Below are 25,885 nucleotides of genomic sequence, written 5' to 3'. Positions count from 1 at the left end.
AAGTCAAGAAAGTCTCAGTTTGTCGTAAAACTGTTAAAGTATTAGACTGTGAAAATACATAAGTAGAAAGACTACACACTTCAAAGTTGCATGGGTGACGTCTCGCTGAAGCTACGGCGTCTGTTTGTTTCGTACTGGGATGTAACGTTACACACATGAGCGACAGATTTTGCTCATTCTTTCGCTTCCCGGCTGATAAAACTTCGCTGGATAAAACACATCACGTAAAATAACGTCACGTGTTGTGGAACATAGCTTGGCTAGCTAGCTAGCAACCAAGCTGAGCCTCAAGCAAGGTGACGTATTTCGTGGGAGACGAGATATTGTAGTTCACCGAGCGGTTTCACACAAAACTATGTGGTACTCATACAAACTGAGACTTTCTTCACTTGCAAAATTATCGTTTTAATCGACGAACATCATATGTGTAATTCATGGCTCAATTCCAACGGGATCAACAAATTATTAGTCTCTCCCATTCACCACATATTTTTTTTCCCGAATGAAGGTCTCATGAGGTCTACTGGAAGGGGAAGGACTTCGCCTCTCTATTGGTGTGCTGTTAGTAGGACCCCAGTGTGGACGTACTTCAGCTGTGGGGACTGTTTCTGAGCTCCAGGCCCGGAGGTGGCAGGGATGGGCCCGGGCTGGAAGGCCTGGCTGGGTGAGGTGCTGGCTGATCGGGCTCGCTGAGGTGAACCCTGGGCCGACTGAGATGGAGAGGCGGAAGCAGAGCGGTGTCCCCCTGCAGTAGATACACACATACATTGCATGAAGATGAGTTGTTTTACTTAGGCGTAACACTGCTGCAGCCAGTGCTCTGTTGCAGTAATAAACAAACGCAACAAAAGTGTCTCCTACCTCGTCTGGGCTGTGTGGTCTGTGGATGAAGAATGATACAGGGACATCAGCACAGTGGATGAGAGTTTAAATGCTTATGCATGTACTAGCTAATGGTAATGTAGCTAGAACGAAGCTGCGCACTCAGACATCTTTGGGGTCTTTAATTCTGCTTTAAGATAAGGCTCTACACTAGTTGTACCTTTAAAAGTTATATATTATTGCATACAATCTGTGAGATAGTAGTGTGAGTATTCAATTGGAGCATTAGAAGTAATAGTCAAGATAAAGTAACAGCAGGAACATTAGCAGATGTAGTAATAATAGCATTTACTGTATACAGAGCTATTTCACATTTGATTTAATTGGTTTAGCTGTTGCGATTATATTGAAAAAAAATTATAATTTCTTTTTTATTTCACAACATAAATGTCTAAATGCTAGTTCAAAGTCCATACACATATAAAATATTATTATCTTGGCCTAAAAGTAGTCACTTTGAAATATACTTCACGTCTGTACTGTACTGGAATTAGAGTATGTACTTTTTAAATAGTAAACTAACCCCAGGTTGCTAAAACAATACTGAAAATACAGAAAAAAAAACAATACTGAGGACATGTCCTCGCAGTAGACATATTTCCAATGTCAATACAGGTGGAAGTTAAACTGGAATTAGGGACGGTACAAAAACTATTAGTGGGCAGAGGGGGTCGGAAAAGTGGGGTCTTATCTAAAGGTAGGGTAGTCTGACTTACCTTTGTACGTAAAGGTGTCAGATATAACGTACTGATGTACCTTGACAAAGGAAGTCTGAGGTGTGGAAACTCCCAGCAGCACCTGGGCCATCTTGTTGATAACCAGCTCTGTGATCAGCTGTCTATCTTCCTCCACGTGCTCACCAATTAGAGGCATGGAGCTGTCCATCACCTGCAGAGACAGAAAAATGGCTAATCAGGGTCCTAGATGGTTTCAGCAGAAACACCAAAGAACTGGAACATTATAACGTCTCCACTAGGTGGCAGGATTAGATCTCTTATCATGAAGATGAGCCGTGTTCAGGCCCCAAATGGTGTCAGTGGTAAATGGACTCTGTGGTTCTTTGCCAGCAATGATGAGTCATTTTACAGAGATCACATATACAACAATGTTCCCCGCAGTATTTTGCCACTGTTCAGACGATATAAGCTACAAAACACTCTGCTGGCCTTTAATATAATGTATTGCCGGATGCACTGAGCATGACACTGACTTTTCTGGTAGTTCCCATGCACTCACACTTTACAGGAAGCCCCTTGTCTTGGATTTGTCCTGCTACGTCCTCCAACCACTGCAGGGTAGTTAAGGAGTTTTTAATCAGGGGGTTGAGACCCTGAAGATGGGACGCAAAATTGACAAGAACAGGGCAGGATAGGATAAAATTTCTCTCTGATGTTTGTTTGTTTTATTTCTTTTAAAAGGCCATCAGCAGCCCAGCCCTATCTGATAATAAATCACATAAACCAAAGTAAAAGGAGAAACTTTAATAGTTTGCTGTGCGTGTGCAGCTTGAGATGATTGTATAGCATCATTTTCAAGGTCTCGGGAGACAAACATGTTGAGAGCTCGGTTTAGGCAGTAGATTAACTGAATACGTATTTATTTGAACGCACCAATCTCATCTTTCCAACCAACTGCGATTTTTCTGTGCCACACTGTGATAGGCAAAAGGGACCCAAAATTTGAATTCCCAGCGAGCAGCATATAAAAAGTGACTCCATCTATAAATATTATGTTGCTCCGGGTATGACTTGGCACATACTCTACCACATCAATTGCCATACACAAATAATTAAGATTTTTTTTTTTTTTTATTTCCCACCACTTGAGCTCACATGCACATACACGTGTACTGCAGAACCACAGAGCACATGGGGCTCAGAGACCCGCAGTCCTCCTCCCTGAAGACCAAAACAAACAGGAGAAGAGAAGAGAAGTGTCTGCTGGCTTGGATGCAGATGCCCGCTCTGGTAGATGAGGCTGCTGCACCGCGCCCCGGCCACAGGCTGTAAACACAGCGACGGGCATGCATTCATGTGCTGATCCTCATGTACACAGTGTGCGCCAAGCACAGTCCACACCATGTGATGAACGTGCAGGGATCCAGTTACAAACAAACACTGCACCAGCTCATTTCGCTAGAGAGGGCTTCCCCTTTTCTCTGGTTGAGGTTGTTTGTATGCGTACCATCGACATTCAATTCAAAATACTTAATTAATGCCTCAAGAGCAATTCCAGGCAAGCTAGGTTTAGAAATATAAAAACACACAAATCATGTGGTTTGGTGTTTCGTTAGATTGAAATTGTGTGACCTTTGATGGTAGTAGACACAAAGACTTTGCAGAGCCAGGGAGTTGCTAACGTTACACCCCCTCTTGCTAGCTTAATAATTAAATGACTCATTCAAGTTTTTAAAAAAAAGTTCAAGATAACCATGACAAATTTATCGGCGTTTATCTTATTGAGTATGCTGTGTATCCTTGTCCAATGCATACGTGCCAGGTGAGAATGAAAAGCTTGAAAGGCATAGCAACAGTAACTAAGGGGATGTTGCTACGCAAATAGTCAATTATAGAACCACTTAAAGGTCCCATATATATATGTATGTATTTTGGGTTTCTACTAGAACGTTTATATGCTTTGATGTTCAAAAAACACTATATAACACATTCTTTTTTGCATACTGTCTCATGCGGTGGCTATAACGCTCCAGTTAAGCGCCTGTCTCTTTAAGCCACCCTCTTGAAAAAGCTCAGTCTGCTGTCATTGGTTAGCTTTTCCTGGTCTTCTACATGCTCTCAGAGTCTCTGCAGTGCCATTGCAGCCGGGGAATGACTGTAATGGCACTGTAGCGTCACTTTCTACCTAAATATAGTATAGTTGTGACATCACAACCATACGGAAGTCCTGACTCATTTAAAGGCAGAGTTTCTGAATACAGATTGTGTGCATTTCACTGCAGATTGAGCGTTTTGATACTTTGACAGCATTTATTTGGCACATTGACCTGCTTTATAATGAAAAAGACATGACAATCTCACTTTTAACAATATGGGACCATTAAAGGTCAGATTAAAATATATTGTTCTACCAGCTACTGATACATCCACTGTATGAAAACCCAACTCTTTTTGCTACAGTATGTGCAAAGTGCAAGTTTTTATATACTCTGCAGAGTATATTAAATTTCCATCCAATAAAACACGACAGATATTGGTAAGACCCAGCCAAACCATCCTGGACCTTGTCTCATTCAGGTCCCTTTAGTTAAAAGCCCTTCCTGATGTTGAATTCTCTCCTAACATCATGTTTCATGGGGAAACACCACAAAGTAAAATAAAAATCTTTAATGGGACCGGGTTGTTTTATGCATGCCTGAATGTAATGAATCCGGGGAATCCAGAGTATTGAAATAACATTTAAAATCTAAACTGTTTTTATGTGCCAGTGTTTCTTACTTTTACCCTTTGTTTTTCAAAGTAGTTTGAGATGTGATCATTTACTACCCGCACCAGAGAAGCCTTTAAAGCCCTTCCTTTTCTGCGTGTACCCAGCTTTTTGGCTAGGATTTGGCGGTGAGGTGGGGCGTGGCACGGTGTTTTGGCCAGTTGAGTCATTACCACAGGGGACTGAGCAGAGGCCTGGCAAGCGACCGCCAGGCCCTACTTCAAACGGCGTGTGGTGGCAAGCAGCGCCGGGATCCACCCTGCTGATTTATTAGGATACAGAGTCATCTAGCAGAAGACTGGAGCTGCCACTGGCCTTTTCAGCACTGGAACATAGAGGTGTTATTCTGCACTTTTATTGAGCTGCACAGTGTTCTGTCTGGACAATGTACCCTGCTGCATGGGAAAGTTCACAACATGTGAAATGTGCTCATTCAAAATTATGGTGCAGTCGCAGTACAGGGATGGGCACGGGGTGATGTTTTTTTCTGGGAAAACAATTTTAACTTTAAGATAGCAATGTTTGTATTCCTCCCTCTTGCTAGCTTAATCATTTTTATGATACATTCAAGTTTAAAAAAAAAGAAAAAGTTCAAGATAAAAAAGCCAGTTAGATAGTTTGGTAACACTTTACTTGAAGGTATCTACATAAGAGTGACATTACACTGTCATGAACACATGACACTGTCATGACTGTGTCATGTCTGAACCTTGTGTCAGACAGTGTCATGTCACTCTTATGTAGATACCTTCAAGTAAAGTGTAACCGATAGTTTATCTAATTGTATCCTATTGAGTATGCTGTGTATCTTTAAACTCTATTTACTGTATCTCCTCTCCATCTCTGTCTGTATCATTCAAATAGAGTAGCTCGGGTATGTCATGGTTTTCATGTTGTGCTGTGTCATGAATGTCATTTTGTCAAGTAAAATCATGTCATGGTTTTGAGTCAAATCATGTCATGTCACAACATTAAAAATACCTTTTCCATGTTGTCACTTTCTGTTCATATCATAAGGCAAATACATGCCAAAAAATGTGACATCATGCTAGGCTGTGCTGTAATATAATGTGACATCCTGCCGTGTCATATCACAGCCCATATTATGATATAATATGATACCAGTGGTTAAAAAAAGAGTATTGAGATCTTTTACTTCAATAAAAGTAGCAATACTGCAGTATAAAAATACGTCCTGCATTTATAATTCATAAAGTACAAAAGCATTAGCAGCAAAATGTACTTAAATATGAAAAGTAAATATAGGTGACAGAATGGCCCCTATCAGAAAGTTATATTACCCTGTGCCATTGCATTATTAGTAGTAATTAATTAAGGTGTAGTTTAACTGAGGAGAATGGATATCTTAGAAGCAAATGCATAATATCTTATAAGCTGGTCTTATGTTTTGTATGTTAACTCCTGACTCTTCTTCAAAGTAACTAATACATGTATCTGTGCATGCTAACATGCTCACACTCACATCGCCATCGTATTGATGTTTAGCAGACATAATGTTTACCATGTTCACTGTCTTAGTTTAGTGTGTTAGCATGCTAACTTTTGCTAATCAGCACTAAACACAAAGAACAGCTGAGGCTGATGGGAATGACTTTAATTTTGCAGTTAGGGTAATACAAGTGTTGGAAGTACTAGACAAATTTAAATCTTGACCTGATGATAGCTCTACATGGAAAGTGAATGAATCCCCAATGAGTTCCATTATTATGTTGCATCATGTCATGTCACCGTTATCGGATATAAAATTATATCACCAAGTTGTGTTGCATCTGTCGTGTTGATTTTCTATTATCATGTTACATGTCATATTGTCGTTTTGTATAGTGTCATGTCATCTGACATTAAGTACTTTGCTGTGTCATGATGTTGTGGGATATCATGTCCTGTCACAGCCTTCTCTATTGCCTGTACACGTTTTCAGTGAATCAACACAAAGCTGGAGTTTGCTTCATGCTAATACCAGCTGCAGTGTACTGTTAATGAAGTGCCTCGGAGCAGCTCATTACTTCTCATTAGGGAAAGGTGTCATGGCTGATGTCTTCTGTCTGGAACAAAAAACAGATTCCCACTGTGATGGACCGGCAGCTCGTCCCTGTCACGGTTAATTAAATTCCATCATGCTGAAGGGTTAGAGAGAAAGAGACAGCTAGATAGAGCAGAAGAGGGGGAGGAAGTATTGCTCGTCACAGAACATTGTTACTCAACTGTGTCACCAGTTTCTCTGTCCAAACAGTCCGGCTCTAAGAAACACATCTCTGGGGAGCTGGTAGATATTTCCTGAGATTGAGTTTTAAAAAAAGAGGCTTATTTTCTCACTGCTGACCTCACCCAGTGTATAGATAGAGAGAAGTGTGATGTCATGGTCTCAAACTAAATATGGGCACATCAGACGTCCCAGACCGGCCTGTTTCCTCAGATTTGAAGACATAGGAGACCGCTCTAAAAACAAAACTGATTACAGATGATATAACTATTTCTCTTCTCTCCTGGGTATAATAATCAAAAGGAAAATTCCCCCAACATATCATCCTCTTACATAGTATATCATCAGTCACTGCTGTGCAAGGACATTCGAAGGCAATGTTATGATTACCCTTTCTACTGTTCTCCTAACCGGCCTTGTCTACCTCCACTTCAGCAACTGATTTTGTTTTGCAACAGCCCTCATACAACAGGATTAATGATTTTTAATGTGCCAGTAGAGAAAGTGACAACTGATAGCAGACGGAGATGTAATTAATAGAAAGCAAGACATGACCCTTACTAAAATCTCAACCTTGTTGTTGCTGAATTGCATTATAGTCTACTTTCAGGTCCAGTGTTATGACAAAGAATGTCCCCTTGAGGACACTAAAGTCTAAAGCAGTAGTTCCCAACCTTTTTGGTCTGAGGTACCCCCAAAGTCCTGTAAGAGCGGATGTTGTTATTTTTTTAAGGTTGGTTTGGTCAGCAGTCACACTACTATTAACCTACTAGACTACTACTACTTGCAGTAAAGCTGAAGGTTTTAACCATTTATCCATTAACGTTACTTTTAGCTAATCATTATAAAACTGTTTATTCATTACTTTTAGCTACCTGTTTAAACTTCTGTGCTCGCTTGCTGACTAGTTTTCACACACTCTTACATAACTTCAACATGTACCCACTGGGGTACTAGTACCCTGGTTGTCACTGCTGTAGAGGTAGAAATTGCCTCTGATGTTTTTCTTCCTGTTGAATGTCTATCTATTAATTTAGCTAGAAGACGCTACCTGGTAGAGCGTGCGCCCCATGTACAGATGCTCAGTCCTCGCCACAGCGGCCGCGGGTTCAATTCCAACCTGCAGCCCTTTGCGGCATGTCATTTCCCCCTCTCTTTCCCCTATTATACCTTAACTGTCCTATCCAATAAAGGCCTAAAATGCCAAAAAAAATAATAAGCCGCTAAAACATAGACCTGAAGGAAACTGCAGAGTTGGTGATAATTCTCCTCTGCCAAGAAGCTTGTTCGTATGTTTGTTTGTCATTCAGCAAGATTATGGATAAACTACTGGTCTGATTTTCATGCCTTGGCGGAGGTCTGCCCTTCTAGTTACTGTGAGTGACTCTATTCTCAGTTGATCAGAGGTTAATATAAAAATATCGATAAGAGCAGCTTTAACATAATGTTACATGATGTGATATTACTGACCCTTGAAGGCATTTCCAGCATAGTGTGACCTCAGTGGGATATGAATCCTAACCCAGGCAGTCTTACTGCCATGTTCATCCCATTAGGGAATGAAACCCCAAACTTAAAGTTACTACTCACCAAATGGGCTGTGTCAGGTCATGCAACAGTCATTTTATTTGTCCACAATCTGGAAACTGCACGTAGAATGCCAACCTTCACCAGTGTACTCAGAATAAACAGGCTGTGTTGGTAGTGAGTCAACCACTGTGACTTGTGATGTTTTCACTCTACTGCCTATGTTTGGTCTACAGACTAATCATTCTTTCAAGGCGTTGGTGATAATGTGCCATCAAGTCTGGCTACACCCTTCCCTGTGGACTTTTACCATAATATGAAAATAGTATCAGCAGGAAAGGAGATTGAATCCAAGCTAACGTTTACACTGGATTGGCGTTTTAACATGCTATGGCACTACACAGATAACTGGTGTAGGCCGAGTGCTGGTAACTTGCCAAGAACGTTGGAAATGTTTGGAATGGGACATGTTGTCTGTCTGTCCACCCACCTTTAACTCACCATGTGTAGCCCTTTGTAAAAATCTGAAAAGTTGATGAATATCAAATGAATCTACTAAACATACTTTAGTGATTGTTTCAAAATACACTGAAAGTAAAATATAAGGTGTATCTTCCTGATAGCAAGATTCAGCCTTTTTTTTGTTGAAACTCTGTCTTTCATTTTCCAATCTCAGACTGAAGTTGGGGGTTATTCCGAAAAACAAACTGACCTCGATGATATAGTCGTTGCCGTCTTTTCCATGGACAGCCTTCACTGCACAGATGTCTAGGCCACCAAACATCTCAGCGCAGGAGTCCACCCACAGCCGGTATCTGGAACACATTAACCCCAATAACTGATAAACCAATATTTAAAGACCCCATAATCACTGGAGATTTCATGAAGGGCAGGTAGGACTTTACAGGGCTCACAGTTAACAAATAAACTTGAACTATAATATTTCAAAAAGCTGCATCAGCATGTGGAGTTGATATATATGAGATTTAGCAAAAACACAGACGTCTTTGAAGGTATAAAATATACAAAAAGTAGTACATTGTCCAAACAGGTCATCATTTTCCCACTGTGTCTCTGAGTCAGCTCACCTATCAGTCATTGCAATCTGTTCCAACATGGCAGAGCCCGTGTTAGCCTTCCAGTTTCCAGAGATGGACGTTCTCCTGCAAATCACAGAAAAATACATGGAGAAATGAATCCACCCACCTCCGGTTAGAAAGCTCCACCGCTCTACCGAGACTTAGTCACTCACAACTCTTGCTTGTGTAGCTGAACAGAACACCTCATGGGAGAAGCTATCGTCAGTTCATCAATGATGATGATTGCCATCCACACCTACATTATGTTTGTGTCAGAGCCATTTAAAGACATGCTTTCATGGTGAGGCCAAGGGAAAATGAGATGAGATAAGGCTTGGCTACTCTTTTCCTCTGCTTTTGGTCAAGTAATTGTTTAGATACAGAGTCATGCAAGTTAAGAGGGTGTTGACTCATTCTCTTTGTTGCTAAAGAACAAGGTCTCTTGCTTCAGAATGGGTGTGTGGGTTTGAACGAGGCATGGGACCATGACTTCTCAGTATCTAGGAAAAAAGCAATTGTTGATTGATTTTTTTTGTTTATTAAACCTATTCATCATAAGAGCTAAACATTGTACATGAATCGATTGATTACTGCGGCAATATTGCATCGTGGCAGCTAATATGTTTTCCTAGCAGCTGAGGCCTTCTGCCATATTCGCCAGGGCTTTTAATGTAGTCATTTCAAAACTTGTTTCTTCAGTTTTTGACACGCTTAAAAAAAGGTTACATCAAAATGTAGTTGATGTTATTTTTCAATGTGGTAAAACGTTATAAAAAGTGTTCTGTGAAACCTACAAATTAACATATATCATGGCAGTGTTGGCCCGACACAGGGTGCCATGGGATCCAAATGTCCGTTTCAGTAACCGTTTCAGAGAAGAATTTACAAGAACACACAATACATAATAGCCAATCTCATTTCTCACTTTCTTTCAGTATATATACACAAGTATCAGCCATGTACATATTACCTCTTACTACTGTTTTAAGACTGGCCTGATATTCCTGCAGGTACCACCTGCTTTACTACTAACTACTTTACTAGTTAGCTAGTATTCTAGATTAAAGTTATAAAAACCTCATGGCCTTCAAATACACCTGCACAAAGTAAATGAGTCAGGTCAATGTCACTTTGCCCATCATTTTCTATACTATGTTGTTTTCACTCCCTCATATGCAAAGTAGGTTAAAGTGATCTAATGCCAAGATCAGAATTTGTGATGACTTTCTGAAAAAGTTAATTGTAGAAAATTCATGACTCAGATGTATTAAAATAACACTAAATCAGTGTACTGCAATGACCTAAAATTTTACTTGAAATTTGAATTGAATGTTTTCAACCTGAACAGATATCTGCTAAAGAACACAACAATATTTACATATTTGTAAATAAACCAAAACGTGCATTGAAATAAGGCAGATATCTGTAATGGTATCAGACCATTGATTGAAACCTACATAAAGTTACATTCTTTGATCTTGTTGGCCCCTACTGTCAAATGTACGATGCTGGCGGTGTGATCTTCTTACATGTAAGCCTTGTAGTTGTTGCCGATCTTCTGGATGCGGATATCATACTTGGACTGGACGTAGGGCTCGGTGGTGGCGTAGGTCCCGGCCAGAGCCACCACGCTGGTGATGTCCTGGAAGTCCTGTTGGTTTTCCACTTTGATCTGTGGGAGAGACGCCACTCGTTAGAGAACGGCTAATTAAAAAGCGTGCCGTCAAAGCTGGCGGTGGGCGCTTAAAATCCCACAGGAATTTCACACTTGTACACTGGCGGGATAATGAAAGGTCCCTGGATGGAAACATTGCCGGAGGCGGCCTTGAACTGCATAACCTCACTTCCATCAAGTGATTAGACTGTACACTATACACACAGACTGAGGGTAAATGACGCAATGGGAACCCATCAACACGAAACATGGCTCTTACATAAAACTCAAAGGTGTTTTTCACTATAACTTTTAGATAATTAGGTAATGATGAGGTGTGACATTGAAACGTGGGAAAGAAACAACTAGTTGCCCCTCAGTGGCAGTCTCCAAGACCCTTGTGTATTTCTATCTACACACTATCTTGGATACAGAGCCTATCATTGGTCTTCTGATGTCTTCTTTTTTGGTTTTTCTGTGGATGATGTTTCTGTAGGTGGTGCTCTTTTTCTTTGTCTTATTCAACTACGTTGATAGACAGATTTATGAGGTGTATTCCATCAGGTCATGGGAAATGGGGCATCTTAAATGTGGCTGTCACAACTCAGTGTCTAAGATGCAAAATGATTGAGTCCAGAGCGTCCACTCACTCATCACCATCCCTCTAACTGGTATCATCCCAGTTCTACACAGTGGAAGTGGTGGGAACCAGATAGTGAAACCAGGAAGCCCTGGTTTACTCCTCTGGGGTTTAAACTCGTCACTCTGTTTTGCTCTTCTAAAAGATGGGTTTAAGTGAAGTTCTCAAATGCTAAAATAAAACAAGTTATGTCAATTGTTGCATGTAAATTGCATGATTTAAGGATCGATTTTGTAGAACTTGGCGATAAAAAGTTGCAGTTCTAACACAGTCAAAAGGTTCAGAGTACTATCTCACTGCTAGATCGACATAAAAGAATATTGTGTCATTGGTGATGTAAAAAAAAGCTCAGTGACATACTGTTGCGGTCATACTGATCAATATGGAGCATTGAATGGATAGCACAAATGGACATTTGACACTTTGATCTACCAGCAACGATATGTGAGGTCTTAGTTAACAGTTTATTGTTGTGTTTATAAGGGTTTAAGTTAAGTGCACTTTCACACACAAACAAATCCAAAATTGAAGAAGAAATTGTCTGGGTGGAACAAAGAAATCCCAAGGAGCTTTAAAAAAAATGATGCAACACTTACCAAAAAATGAACAAGAGAATCCACAGTGGGAAAACAAATAAAGTAAAACCTGAGTAAGAGCGTGAATGGTTCTGAAACAATAAAAGGAGGTTTATATGTTTAAAAGAAGGGTGGGCAACTTTGAGGGTTAATGTGGTCCAGTAAACAGTGTTGTCACTTTGATGGGTCATAAAAAAAACTCTTATTGGAACCCACATAAAAAGATGTTGTCAAATGAGCTCAGATGGCAGACTAGCAAATATGGGTTTTTTTTAATTTCTCAAGCTGATAAAGTACATGTCAGATAAACAGATTTTAAATGTAAGAACCATTTCTCTTAGAGTTGAAGGCCAAGAGTACAGCAGTAATACAGCACACACTGTGGCCTCCATGTTGGAGAAGCTCAGTTATTAGAGAACAGCTGATGTTGTCTTTGAACCTTTATAACAGCTGGTCTCTATATTATTAATTATCTCATTCATTTTGAGTTTAGATAATGCTTGCTTATTAGTAAGTCCTAAATACAGTATATCTTACAGTCCTTCCAGAAAAACGCAATTATGCGATCGCATAATTCAATGCATAATCAGCCAAAGTCTGCATATTTGTGCGGGGGCCGCATTTTTTCAAATACGCCACACTTTCGCCGCATAAATTGCCGATTTCCGAGCAAAATATGCGGGGCTTGCATGATTTCATAATCCCCGCATTTTCGTTGCAAAAAAGTCACATATCTTAGCAGAAAGTTGAAAAATGTTGCGTTTACTTCACACAAGAGCAGCCATTTTCCCCTGTTGCCATGGGAACGTTATGAAATGATGTTATGAAATGATGTTATGAAATGATGTTATGAAATGACGTTATGAAATGACGTTATGAAATGACGTTATGAAGTGACGTTATGAATTGACGTTATGAATTGACGTTATGAAGTGACGTTATGAAGTGACGTTATGAAGTGACGTTATGAAGTGACGTTATGAAGTGACGTTATGAAGTGATGTAATTACGTGACGTGAACATCATAGAAAAGCTGCAAACCCCACGATGAAGCCATGATGAAACCGCAATTTTTGCAAGTTCCCGCAATTTCATTGCATAAAATTGCATAAATATCCCGCATATTCCATCGCATTTTTTAAGAAAACATGCTGCATAATCAAGGATTTTTGCCCGCAACAATCACAAAAAAACTTAATTTTTCTGGAAGGACTGATCTTATATCAGTGGATGCACCCTAGGTAGCATACGAGTAGATGGTTCCACTGGCTATAAGCTGCAAGTACTGTAGACCCCACGGTAAATGGTATTACTGTTTGTCACATTGATCAAATGTATGCATTTCCTGTTGAAACAGCAAGTTTGGGTCAGACATAATGTTAGCTAGCTTTTTAGCATGCTAACCAAATTAGTTTTATTGTAGGGTGACCAGACGTCCCGGTTTGACCGGGACAGTCCCGATTTTGAAATGCGTGTCCCCAGTCCCGACAAAAGCCTGTTGGGACACTAAAATGTCCCGGTTTACACCAGGAGCAGCGTGAGCCGATTTTGCCGGGACTTCAGCCCCAAATGTTTTGAGTGTAGCCCCGGATGTAACTTTGTCAGTTTATTTTTCCGAGGCAAATAGAACGGGCAACTACGTGCGGGGTCCGACCATGCTGTATTTGTTGCTATCACCTAGCAACCGTCTCTATGTGAGGAAAGCTGTGAAAGGTGAAGTTTTTGAAGGAATCATAGCCAAATCATTGTAATACATTGATGCCCTCAACACAAAGTTTAGGAGCGCAATACTAATGATTTAGTTTGAAGTTTCCAGTCTACGGTTCAGACTCAAACACACGGAGCTCTGAAGCGCACCTGTGCGTCGCTTAGTGTCCATTCTCTCTGTAAAATGCAGGGCAGTTTCAGGTTCATGGACGCGCTCAGCTGTGGACATGCTGCGGCAGATGTGTTGCGTTTGTGCTCCGTGTATTTCTGCAGTAGTTTCAGGTTTCCACCTCCGATGTATAGCAGCGTACAGCCACTTCCCTAGCTAAACTATTTGTCTCATTCAGAGACCCAAACGGGGCTCTGTGTCTGTCAGAAGGTCTGAGATCTACCATATCAGCAGAGCAATCAGGTAATGCACAGCAGACTATGGTGCAGGTAGCCTATAGATTATTTTCTGAAATATAGTGACTTTATTCTTTATTATAACTTTATTTTTCTCAAAATATCACGACTCCTCCAAATCACAGAGAACACAGATATACTGTATTTTGAATGTGAACAAAGACATGAGCAGAAATCTTGCTCAAACACATCTGAAATATAACAGTCCAGGAGTTTATTAATACATTAACAACAAAAGACGCAAAACAGGAGGGAGGAGTAAATTATGCCTATATGCTACATGTGTGCTGACTCAGATATAATTAGAAAAGTTGATCCAAAGGAGAATAAATAGTTGAAAGCAATACAGAATGCCGGAGAGCCTTACTTCAATATATTCCATTATGTTTTTATGTTTGGATTGTAATCTATGTTTCTCTTCACATAAAGTTAGACATTGATTCAGAAAAGGGTAGAAATAGGTGCATAAAAATTCACCAGAATGCAGGAAATTAAGTGTTTAATGCTCAAAATTTCACAAAAAAATTCTTTTGGTGTTATTGGAATAAATAACACTTCAAAAAATCTTTTTTAGAAAAAATCTCAACATAAATCTCACACTAAACTGAAAAAGGCTGTTGCTGCAATTTTGGTAATTTTACAGGAAAAAACACTGTTATTATTAGATGAGGAGCCTACGATAATAATGAAGTTACTGTCTGTGTCTATGTCTGACCTGGGCTGGCACATGTTCACGTTAAAAAGCGTGTGCGTGAACATGCACAAGCACTATGGTCACGCGCAAAGTGTCCCGGTTTTAGTTCCGGGAAATCTGGTCACCCTATTTTATTGGCTTGAGTTTTCATATAAGCCTGTTGTAAATACATCTAGTAAATACATACTTATGCATTAACTTAGCTTAAAGTTAGTCAATGTAACTTTTTAGAGAGGCAGTAACTTAGCTCTTTCTCTTAGAAAGTGCAAAGTTAAATTGCTAGGAAATATAACACACCCATGACCATTTCAGTACACTCATGTGTTTTGCTGCTACAGTCTTACTCGGTCTGGCATAGCCAGTAGCTTATTTTGGCTAATTTTTTTTTAAACAGTTAGCTAATGTAAGCTAAATTTATAAAAAAAAAAAAAAAAAAGTTTTAATCTAGGTGTATAATTATCTAACTCTATTGCTGTTTTTTATAAAGTAAGGGATTTGTTGAGTAAGAGATGTCTGCATATATTGTATTGTCCCCTTGCAATGCCATATATGCTATACTGTGCTGACATATGGGAAATGCATATAAAACAAATATAGATCCTATAATTAAACTTCAGAAGAGAACTATTCGAATAATACATAAAGTGTGTTATTGTGAATCATCTAATGAAGTGCCAGCATCTTAAAATCTCAAGATCTTGAACATTTAAAAACTTTGGAAATACTTTTTCGAGTTGTGGACAATGGCCCTCCACTTTTTTTTTTTTTTTTAATTAAGAGAAAGTATTTATAATTCAAGACAGTTCTCTATCTTTGAAATTGGTAAAGTGAGGACTAATGTAAAATATAGATGTGTTTCAGTTTTTGGGATTCAATTTATGTAATTAACTTAATGATGAGTTGAAAATGTGTACGTCTTTGTTGAGTTTCAAAAAGCTTTAAAGGTCATATGACATGCTGCTTTTGGATGCTTTTATATAGACCTTAGTGGTCCCCTAATACTGTATCTGAAGTATATTTTATATAGACCTTAGTGGTCCCCTAATACTGTATCTGAAGTCTCTTTTATATAGACCTTAGTGGTCCCCTAATACTGTATCTGAAGTCTATTTTATATAGACCTTAGTGGTCCCCTAATACTGTATCTGAAGTCTCTTTTATATAGGCCTTAGTGGTCCCCTAATACTGTATCTGAAGTCTATTTTATATAGGCCTTAGTGGTCCCCTAATACTGTATCTGAAGTCTCTTTTATATAGGCCTTAGTGGTCCCCTAATACTGTATCTGAAGTCTCTTTTATATAGGCCTTAGTGGTCCCCTAATACTGTATCTGAAGTCTCTTTTATATAGACCTTAGTGGTCCCCTAATACTGTATCTGAAGTCTCTTTTATATAGGCCTTAGTGGTCCCCTAATACTGTATCTGAAGTCTCTTTTATATAGACCTTAGTGGTCCCCTAATACTGTATCTGAAGTCTCTTTTATATAGACCTTAGTGGTCTCCTAATACTGTATCTGAAGTCTCTTTTATATAGACCTTAGTGGTCCCCTAATACTGTATCTGAAGTCTCTTTTATATAGGCCTTAGTGGTCCCCTAATACTGTATCTGAAGTCTCTTTTATATAGACCTTAGTGGTCTCCTAATACTGTATCTGAAGTCTCTTTTATATAGACCTTAGTGGTCTCCTAATACTGTATCTGAAGTATATTTTATATAGACCTTAGTGGTCTCCTAATACTGTATCTGAAGTATATTTTATATAGACCTTAGTGGTCCCCTAATACTGTATCTGAAGTCTCTTTTATATAGACCTTAGTGGTCTCCTAATACTGTATCTGAAGTCTCTTTTATATAGACCTTAGTGGTCTTCTAATACTGTATCTGAAGTATATTTTATATAGACCTTAGTGGTCTCCTAATACTGTATCTGAAGTATATTTTATATAGACCTTAGTGGTCTCCTAATACTGTATCTGAAGTCTCTTTTATATAGACCTTAGTGGTCTCCTAATACTGTATCTGAAGTATATTTTATATAGACCTTAGTGGTCCCCTAATACTGTATCTGAAGTCTCTTTTATATAGACCTTAGTGGTCCCCTAATACTGTATCTGAAGTCTCTTTTATATAGACCTTAGTGGTCCCCTAATACTGTATCTGAAGTCTCTTTTATATAGACCTTAGTGGTCCCCTAATACTGTATCTGAAGTCTCTTTCCCGAAATTCAGCCTTGGTGCAGAATTACAGCCACTAGAGCCAGTCCCACAATGAGCTTTCCTTAGTATGTGCCATTTCTGTGTCTGTAGCTTTAAATGCTATTGAGGAGGAGAGAGGGGGGGACAAGGTGGAGGGTGGGGGTGTGGCCTTGACCAACTGCCACTTTGCTTGTTTTCAAGCCATGATGTCTCTCTCTTTCTCATGGGTGGGCCAAATTCTCTGGGCGGGCAAAGCAGAGAAAGGGGAGGTAACCTTTCTCCTTATGACCTCATAAGGAGAAGATTCCAGATCGGCCCATCTGAGCTTTCATTTTCTCAAAGGCAGAGCAGGATACCCAGGGCTCGGTTTACATCTATCGCCATTTCTAACCACTGGGGGACCATAGACAGGCTGGGGGAATGCATATTAATGTTAAAAAATCTCATAAAGTGACATTTTCATACCATGGGACCTTTAACATCTAAAAGAATTAAGGGTTATAAAATAATTTTATTAAAATGTAAAATTACTAGGATTGTATTAAAGTATTTAGGTTTGTTTGATTTCTGGGTGATTCTGTGGGGATTATAGGATAGGCAAAAATAAGCCTTGGCTTCAGCCTATTCCTTTTTCGGTTAGCTATGGTGGCAAATTGTGGGAATGAATTGTTTCTTTCCTGTATGTTAACCTACATGAATGTATTCATCATCATCATAATTGTTTATTGTCTATCATATTATTGTATAAATGACATAAAAGGTAGATGTATGTACTACAAAGTTATTGTAAATGTGTGCATTCAGCTAACTTCTTTCATACTGTGAGTGTTGCTCACAGAGTGACTAAAGCATTGAGGCTGAGCACTGGACCATGCGCGTTTACAGTAAGCGGGCAGAAGTTGAAACAACAAAGTCAACTGAGGAAAGGGCAGTGACTCAGTTTACATCATGGCTCCAGAGGTAGAACCTGAAAGCTAGTGGCAGGTCCAGTTCTGAGCTGTAAGCACGCAAATTCATCCAGAGAATTACACAATTCTTCGGGGAAACAAACCGTAATGATGCAAACAGAAAGCAAAAAGGTAAGCCAGAGAAGGTGAAACACTGGCATGGAGATGAAGAACAACCCCTGGTGGAAAAAGACATGTCATACTGGTCAGTTCCCAGACCAAATGACATAGAGGCTGACTGGTCTAAAAACACGTAATGGGAACATTGGGTATAAAGCTTCACTTAGCTACTGTTATGTCAATAATGTTGGTTGAATAAAAAAGGCGAAATGAGTAGTCATATTTATTTTGTATATCCTATTAAGATGTGAATATACAAACTTTACTCTAACTCCCTGACTAAGAGCGAGTGAAATGAGACTACAAGCAGGAAACAATAAACATGTCTCCTGGTGAGATAGTGTTTTGAATTAATTAATAAAAACATTTAAATGTTGATGTGTGACATGATAAAATGTAATGTAACACAAGAAGAGAAAAGTTGTTAAGTTATTGAACTGCTTCAGTAATGTCACTTATGTCTGTTTAAAGTTTGCTAGTCTGTATCGACGACGGTTCATTTACGGCAGGGGTCTTCAACATTTTTTAAGCCAAGGACCCCTTAACTGAAAAAGCGACGGATCAGGGACCCCCTACTACATATGTTGTACAAATTGCATATTAAACTGGGCCTACAATAACGTGTAGTGTGGCCTAAACCCTTTATACATACCTTTTTAGTAAGATAATAAAATAATAATTGTTGGCATGATTTTCTAAATCATGTTTTAATGTTTAACATATGTGGCACAGTGAATCCTTAGGTAACAGTATCTGTGGATGGCTACCTTAGTGACCTATAGGCCAGTAAGCCTATCATCAATGTTTTTTTTTTTTTTTTTTCACAAATAGGCAGATTTATATTTGCTAATGATATGTTGGATTTATGTTTGAGACAAGTATGAGATTTGCATGAAAAAATTTAATGTTTGGTGGCCCCCCTTCAGTACCTCGGAGGACCCCCTGTTGAAGATCTCTGATTTACGGGATAGTTCTGTTGCGGTTGGAAGTTCCGCTGGATGTCCCTTACTTTCCGCTTTCTTTGAGTTAACTTTAAACTGTGGTCGCATCGAGCAACATTAACCGGAACCTCTGAGCAACGATACAGGCCAAAAATGGCTAGTTTTAAGGGAAATTTTGGGTTTGGATCGTGCAACAAGGCAGGCCTGCTTGGTTCTTTCAAAGAATGATCGTAAATATTTACAAAGAATATGTTAACTGCATTCGCTATCTAACTGGGGCATTTTGGGACCGATGGGCGGGGATTTGCTATCGACAAAATACACACGGGGATACACTGGTAAGAGAAAATGACATGTAACCATGTATCCAGCTAATTTAAATAGCTCAAGTTACTGTATTGTGTGAACAGTTAACTTCATTTAATATTGTATGTGGCGTTTTCTTTTGCGGGGTGCAAATGTTCCACGTAAACAAATTCCTTCCCGAGACTATTTTGAAGAGCCACGCTCACCGGTTCTGGAGCTTAGCGCCGCCCAAGACGATTGTGATTGGTTTACAGAAATGCAAACGACCCCCGACTGTTTATTCTCCTATCCAGGAATGTTGGGTGGACTAGCCAGGCCTTACTCCGTAGCGCTGTACAGATAGGTCTGGCAAGGTAAGACTAAAAGTTTGCTAACATTAGCCAACATTAGCCACCATAACCGATCGTACCAGACCATGTAAGGCTGTAGAAGCAAAAGCCCTGAATCTATCAAATTGAGCGAGAGTGCGTTTCATTGCTTCTGAGCTGAACTTTATAGTTTTAAGAGGAAATGTTTGGTATATTTCGTTTCAAGAGTTACATAGTTTGGCTTTAATAATGACAATGGCCCAAAATAAATGTGGTAATGATTTAGACTAAAGGTGCTTACACACCAACCAGACGGCCGACTGTCGGCAGAAAAGGCAGTCGGACTGATCAGTCGGGCCCCCGAGGTCCAAAAAATACCTCAAAACACACTGAGGTGACGCCGACTTGAGCATACGCTCTGCGTGTGCGCGAAACGTAATACATCTCCATAGCAGCAGGCGGCGCTTCTCTGTATTGTTTCCCAGAAAATGAAAACCAGTGCTGATAGGACGAACGCGTCACGTGGGTCTTTTTTCTCCGGAAATTCACAGCCACACTGTCATGGCGGCTTGTTCAGAATACAGTCTCATATTGTACTAAAATAGTTCACCGAAATGTGTTTCTGAAAACAATTTAAGCGAGAAATAGGCCATACAGTTGCTGAATCTTCTTCATTTCAGATTGACAAAGGTCAGTTTAAAAGATTTTCGTCAGATTCTGAGAGGCTCATCCGCTCGCCATTTCCGGGTGAGTCCCGACTGCCCTGTCTCTGACTGAGCATGTCAGGTCGGCCAAAATGAAGGCCGACAGCTCCTCCGACGGACGACGGCACGGAACACACCGAACAGACTCGAGTCACTGACCTCGCCAGACTGTCCAACGGCCGATTGTCGGGTTGGTGTGTCAGCTCTCTAAGGTGTTACATGTAGCAAGTTTTGGTTGATGTAATATTATATAGGTGGTGTTTGGGTCAGTAAATGTGGTTTTAGCAAGCTACAAAAAACCCTTAAAAGTTTCTGTCAAAAGCAAACAAAACAGCAATGACCTAAATCCCACATGTTCCTGTGCGTTCTCAGAACTCTGTGAGGTCTGAGGGGTTAAACGAGGTCCCTCTCTACAAGGGCCTGCCAAGTTCCCCTCGAGCCTTATGGGAAATTCTATAGCATGTCTGGCTCCTGAACAGGAAACCAAGCCCCTGCAGACAGACGAGGGCAAAAGACATATAGGAAGTGCCTAGCCCTGTGAATCCAAATAACTGGCGGGAGAGACAGAGACTCAGAGAGATTTGTGTTAGGGAGAATAAGTGTGTGAACTTTCTTATTGCTTAACCCATTTTGGAAACAAATCCTCTACGCTGTTCATTGCTAACAAAAGAGATGATAGACATCATTCCATGAAGCGATCTCCTTAGATTGTCTGAAATCGTTAGTCGGCTAGACTTTTGCACGAGACAACATCAAAAGTAAAACTACTGGTGGATTGTAATCAGACCTTATCAGTGGCGTGTCTGTCTGTGTGCTCTTCTGCCTTTGTAACGATCAGATATCCGCTCAGTGAGAGTAAACCAGGAACACACTACCCACTCTACAGCCTGATTAGAACTGTGATTTGGCCATCATGACTGATTTTAAAATCGGCACGGGGGTTTGGGTTTCCCATTTCTTGCCTGCTCTTCGAACCGCAGATCAGTCAAAGCTGTCGTGATAATATCACATGTTTGATTTGCACGGCTGGAATATAGACAATTCTGAGTGTGAGGCTGTGATCTGAGCTGGTGACTTGTGTGCTTGTCTGCAAAAGTCAGTTGTTGCAAGTGTTACACAGACTCTTTTAATGATGAGTTAGGGTTTTAAAAAAAGTTTACATTTTTTTTTAAAGTTCTTTAGTGTCTTCCTGGCTTAAAGGAGTAGTCAGACATTTTGGGAAATATACTTTGCTTTCTTGACAGATGAGCAGATTAATACCTCTCTCATAAACCTCTGCTAAATATGATAGCTACATAGACACAAGGCAGGACATTATGCTTCCATATAATGGGTTGGTTTAAGGTTAATTTTGAAGTCTGGGGTTTGAACTTTGGGTTCAACTTGTGACTAGGGCTGGGCGATATGGAGAAAATCAAATATCACAATATTTTTGACCAAATACCTTGCTATCGATAACGCAACGATATTGTAGCGTTGACTATTGGTGCTTTCACAAAATATTTACACAATGAGATTTTTGATAAATAATCATCAGTAATATAATAACTAAGTGGGTAAAGGCAAATAATAGAACAGTTACAACAGTCTGGTAAGTTCAGAAAATGACATCACTTGACTGTAATGCAGCCTTTCAAACCAGGAGAAGACAACACTTATGCCATATTACGATATTACGATATCCAAAATCTAAGACAATATCTAGTCTCATATCACGATATCGATATAATATTGATATATTGCCCAGCTCTAATTGTGACAAAGATAAAATGAATGTGTGTGAGTGGTTTTGTCTGTTTATCAACTCACCTTTCCCATGCCAGCATAGGCGTGACCCATCTTGACCACCACAGGGTATGAAGGGGTTGTTACCTGCACACAAGAACAACATCAGATTATTAGCTGGTGTGATAACCTCGGTCTTTCCATAGCTGGGTGGGGGTGGTGGAGTTTGTAAATTTGCTTTCTAGGCCTCTAAATAACACTCCTTTAAAAAGTGAGTGCCAAAGTAGAAAAGGCTATAGTTCCTGAGCCACCAACAGGTCTCAGGTTAGTTTTTGAATGCACATTTTCAATTTGTGCTGTTCAATTATGCTTCAACTGATTTTTTTTTTTTTGCCACTTGAGGATAGCAGAAAGCAAGCTGTGAAGACAGCACTGACATATTATCACCCTATGAAGTTGATATGTTAGCAAACTAATTATTTACACATCCAGCAGATTCGGAGCAAAATTCACATTCATTTGGGCATTTTCTGGCCTCCTGATAAGTCCAATATTAACTCTTCTTTTAGCAGGGTTTTTTTCTGCACCAAGTCACCAACCGTTTGTTGTTTAGTGCTGGGCAGTTACACTTTGTTTATCAGAGATTTGCTCTGAAAACTCTGTTTCTAAAAAACTATGCTAATATGCTAAGAGCTGAAACAGGGGCGGCCTCTAGCTCACCCAGTAAGAGCGTTCGCCCCATGTTGGCTGAGTCCTGCAGCGGCCTGGGTTCGAATCCGACCTGCTGCCCTTTGCTGTGTGTCATCCCCCATCTCTCTCCCCCTTTCATGTCTATCCACTGTCACTACTTAATAAAGGGAAAAGCCCCAAAAAATAATCTTTAAAAAAAAAAATAAGAGCTGAAACAGGCCAAAATACAAAACAATGAGCTGAAATATGCTAAAATCATCTGTAGTTCTGAGGGGAACTGCAGAGTTGGGTGATAATGCCCAGTGGGTTAGCACGAACGACACCTTTTTTACATTACACAGTCACTCATTTTTATAAATGTTTAACATAAAAATATTGATAATTGCAGCTTTAAATAAAATGCAAATGTCAATGTGTTAGAAAAATAATGAAAAATGAATGAATGAATTTAAATGTGATTTGAGCCTGCTTTACACCCTACCCTAAAAATTAGAACCTGCATATTAAAAGTTGGGGGCTTGGGGATTGTTGCTGTCAACCGTTTGGAAAAGGATGTCACACTAAGTAGGAACATTCAGAACTGTACTTGGTGTTCTAAATATACAGTAAGACAGACATGTGGTAAACACCACATTGAGAGACAACCAAAAGTGGAAAACTATTTCCTTTGCAACTGATTTGGATGTGTACATGAAGTGTCCAGAAGCGTGGCCTTGTAAAGAAACACATTGGCCCTCATGCCATCCCGCTGAGCTTAAAGCGGCCCAGTTTAAGATGGTATATGGAGTCGGAAGAATGTTGATTTATTACACAAAAGAACAAGGTTCTGGGAAGCTGGGGGGAAGACCACAGCTCATTGGGATGGGTTTGGATAAACCAGACGGACCGCAAACAAGCCATTTTTCATAGTTTGTAGACTTGAAGTGGATGAAACATCAACAGATTACCTCAAACCTCCCTGTGGTTTAAACGCCCCTTCATAAATCCACTGATACAATTGTAAATGGGATGTAATCTAAGTAAAGAGGGACTTTTCGAGTTTCAAAAGCACTTTCCCCACTTTTTTGTGTAATAGTTATTCGGCAGCAACGCCAGGTTATATACTGTACAGTAAGGAGCTCTTCTAGGTTCAGCATTTTTATGATCATTTATTGATGTTTAAATACAGATACTGCACATACTGTACATTTCCATACATAATCATCCAAACTTTGCATGGAGGTTTGCACTAAATAAATGTAGGTTTCAGGTATACTTTTAGACAGATGTAACTATTGCTTAAGACATTCACAATGCTTACATGCATGTTGCATTTTAACAAAATAATGTAGATGTAAGAATCCGAAGGTTGACACAAAGTTAACAGTGATTATCTTTGCCGGCACCTCCAGGTGAAGTGCACAATTAAATAACCACAGTTCAGAAGACACAGGCCAGATCATGCATGGAGATATACTGTAAGCTCAGACCTGCCAAGAGGAAGGGAACGCCTAAACAGCTGCTATCACTTCATCCAAACCCTCCCCGACAGTTGACAGGACTGTACATACTAAAGTTGCCGTCAGCTTGTGTTGCGCAGGGCCTTGAACAGACATCGAGCTGCTTGAGGGCGTGAGCGGCACTTCTGTTGACAGGTTTTGACAGTACAGGCCTGGCCGACATGCTGCCAAGATAAAGTGTTCTCTAATAGTCTCCATTATCACTTCACAAGTGCCAGAATACAGAGGGGTGAGACTGTATCAAGAAGTCCACTTTGTAATCCACTTTAAAGTGCTGTACTGTAAGTATGAAGCATTTAGTATGGATACATGGATAAGCGTGGAACATGGTAACTGGAAGAATATAGCACATTTCAACTATAATTCAAATCTTACAACTGATAAAAACCAAATCATTGGTAGTCATAGTGACATATTTCTTTTTACATTTTTCGCATTGTACTCAAGTCACACTGGATTGAAATGAACAATGAAAAGTTTAAAGTTATAAAATAAAACTGTTGATGGTGAGCATTTTCTCAACAATACCCACTCACTGTACTTACATTCTGTACATTACCTCTTTATATAATAGTTGTAAGTTATTGTAAGTGGAGGAGTCGGTTATTTTTGGACAGAATTCAAATCGCCTTCACATGTACAGAGGACTGAAATCTTAAGGATTACACATTTAAAGTGCTGACTTTCTGTTTTAAGGGTGTTAGGACAACGCCGGACTACCAACAAGGGAAAGTGGGCAACTGCCCCGGGACCCCAGATCTCCAAGAACACTGCTTTATACCAGCCCATTTTTGCCCAGGGGTCTCGGCGAAAATAGTCCTAATTTGCTAATGGTGTTTGAGACAGTTTACATCTATCATGGGTTAACAATGTAGAACTCTTAGCACTTTTAATTTACATACAGCAATCCCCCAATTTCACAACTATACAGCAGGATGACGGTCCTAATCGTACATACAAGCCAAGTCAGTTACACGGCCTCAATCAAAGTGATCATGTTTTTCACAACTGAAGACCAGAATGCAGTGAAAAAGTCCCTGAAACAAGCAAAGAAGGCAGCACAGGCTAGGGAAGATTCCAAGTGCCTGCTGATATGGGTTATAGAGTTCAAATAGTCATTGACTGTAAAGGGTCTGCAACTAAATATATAGTGGACTTTCAAGAGACAGATGTAAAAAAGAACTGAAGCAGAAGAGATAGACTTTACACAGCTGTTACTTTAAATGTGACACAAAATAAACTCCGTATAAATGTATCTTATAAAGTCTTACAATTAGTGGGAATTAAATTGGTTTAATTGCTTACAACAAAATGAGATCGTAATATATGTGCTTTTATGCTTTACAAACACCAAGCCATGCGAGGCCATTCAGAAATTCAAACTTTTCCAGCAGTTACGTGTGTGCGTCACATGACAAATGATAAGATGCCTGAGGTTTAGCAAGTATGTGTGAAAAGTACAGCAGTAGCATAGTGTGTCTGTTTGACTGTTTTAGGTGGAAGGGGCTGTAGCCACCCACTCTGTCTGGATGTTCCTTCCAGCCCTTTCCCATCAGTGTGGCAATGACGGCAGACGTTGTACATGTTGGGGAGAGACAACCACATCCTCTGCCCCTGAC

At 39.8% G+C, this 25,885-nt stretch overlaps 1 protein-coding gene across 3 annotated transcripts in view; it reads right to left on the bottom strand.

Annotated features, from left to right (window-relative positions):
* Nucleotides 1–25,885, bottom strand: part of LOC116054513 (synapsin-3) — a 128,165-nt gene that overhangs the window by 6,507 nt on the left and 95,773 nt on the right. For 2 of the 3 annotated variants that reach the window (XM_035995860.1, XM_031306083.2), the window contains exons 7-13: nt 22,162–22,224; nt 10,686–10,828; nt 9,166–9,240; nt 8,790–8,892; nt 1,639–1,770; nt 862–880; nt 589–745 (exon numbers count right to left, since the gene is read on the bottom strand). In XM_035995860.1, the coding sequence (XP_035851753.1) occupies nt 589–745; nt 862–880; nt 1,639–1,770; nt 8,790–8,892; nt 9,166–9,240; nt 10,686–10,828; nt 22,162–22,224 (692 nt within the window). The remainder of the gene's footprint in view (nt 1–588; nt 746–861; nt 881–1,638; nt 1,771–8,789; nt 8,893–9,165; nt 9,241–10,685; nt 10,829–22,161; nt 22,225–25,885) is intronic. The other variant, XM_031306085.2, reaches the window with a different exon arrangement.

The sequence above is a fragment of the Sander lucioperca genome, chromosome 20 (genome assembly GCF_008315115.2).
Source record: "Sander lucioperca isolate FBNREF2018 chromosome 20, SLUC_FBN_1.2, whole genome shotgun sequence".
NCBI classification, from domain to species: domain Eukaryota; kingdom Metazoa; phylum Chordata; class Actinopteri; order Perciformes; family Percidae; genus Sander; species Sander lucioperca.
The sequence above is the reverse complement of the archived record's forward strand: the minus strand, read 5'-3'. Positions and strand labels throughout refer to the sequence as shown.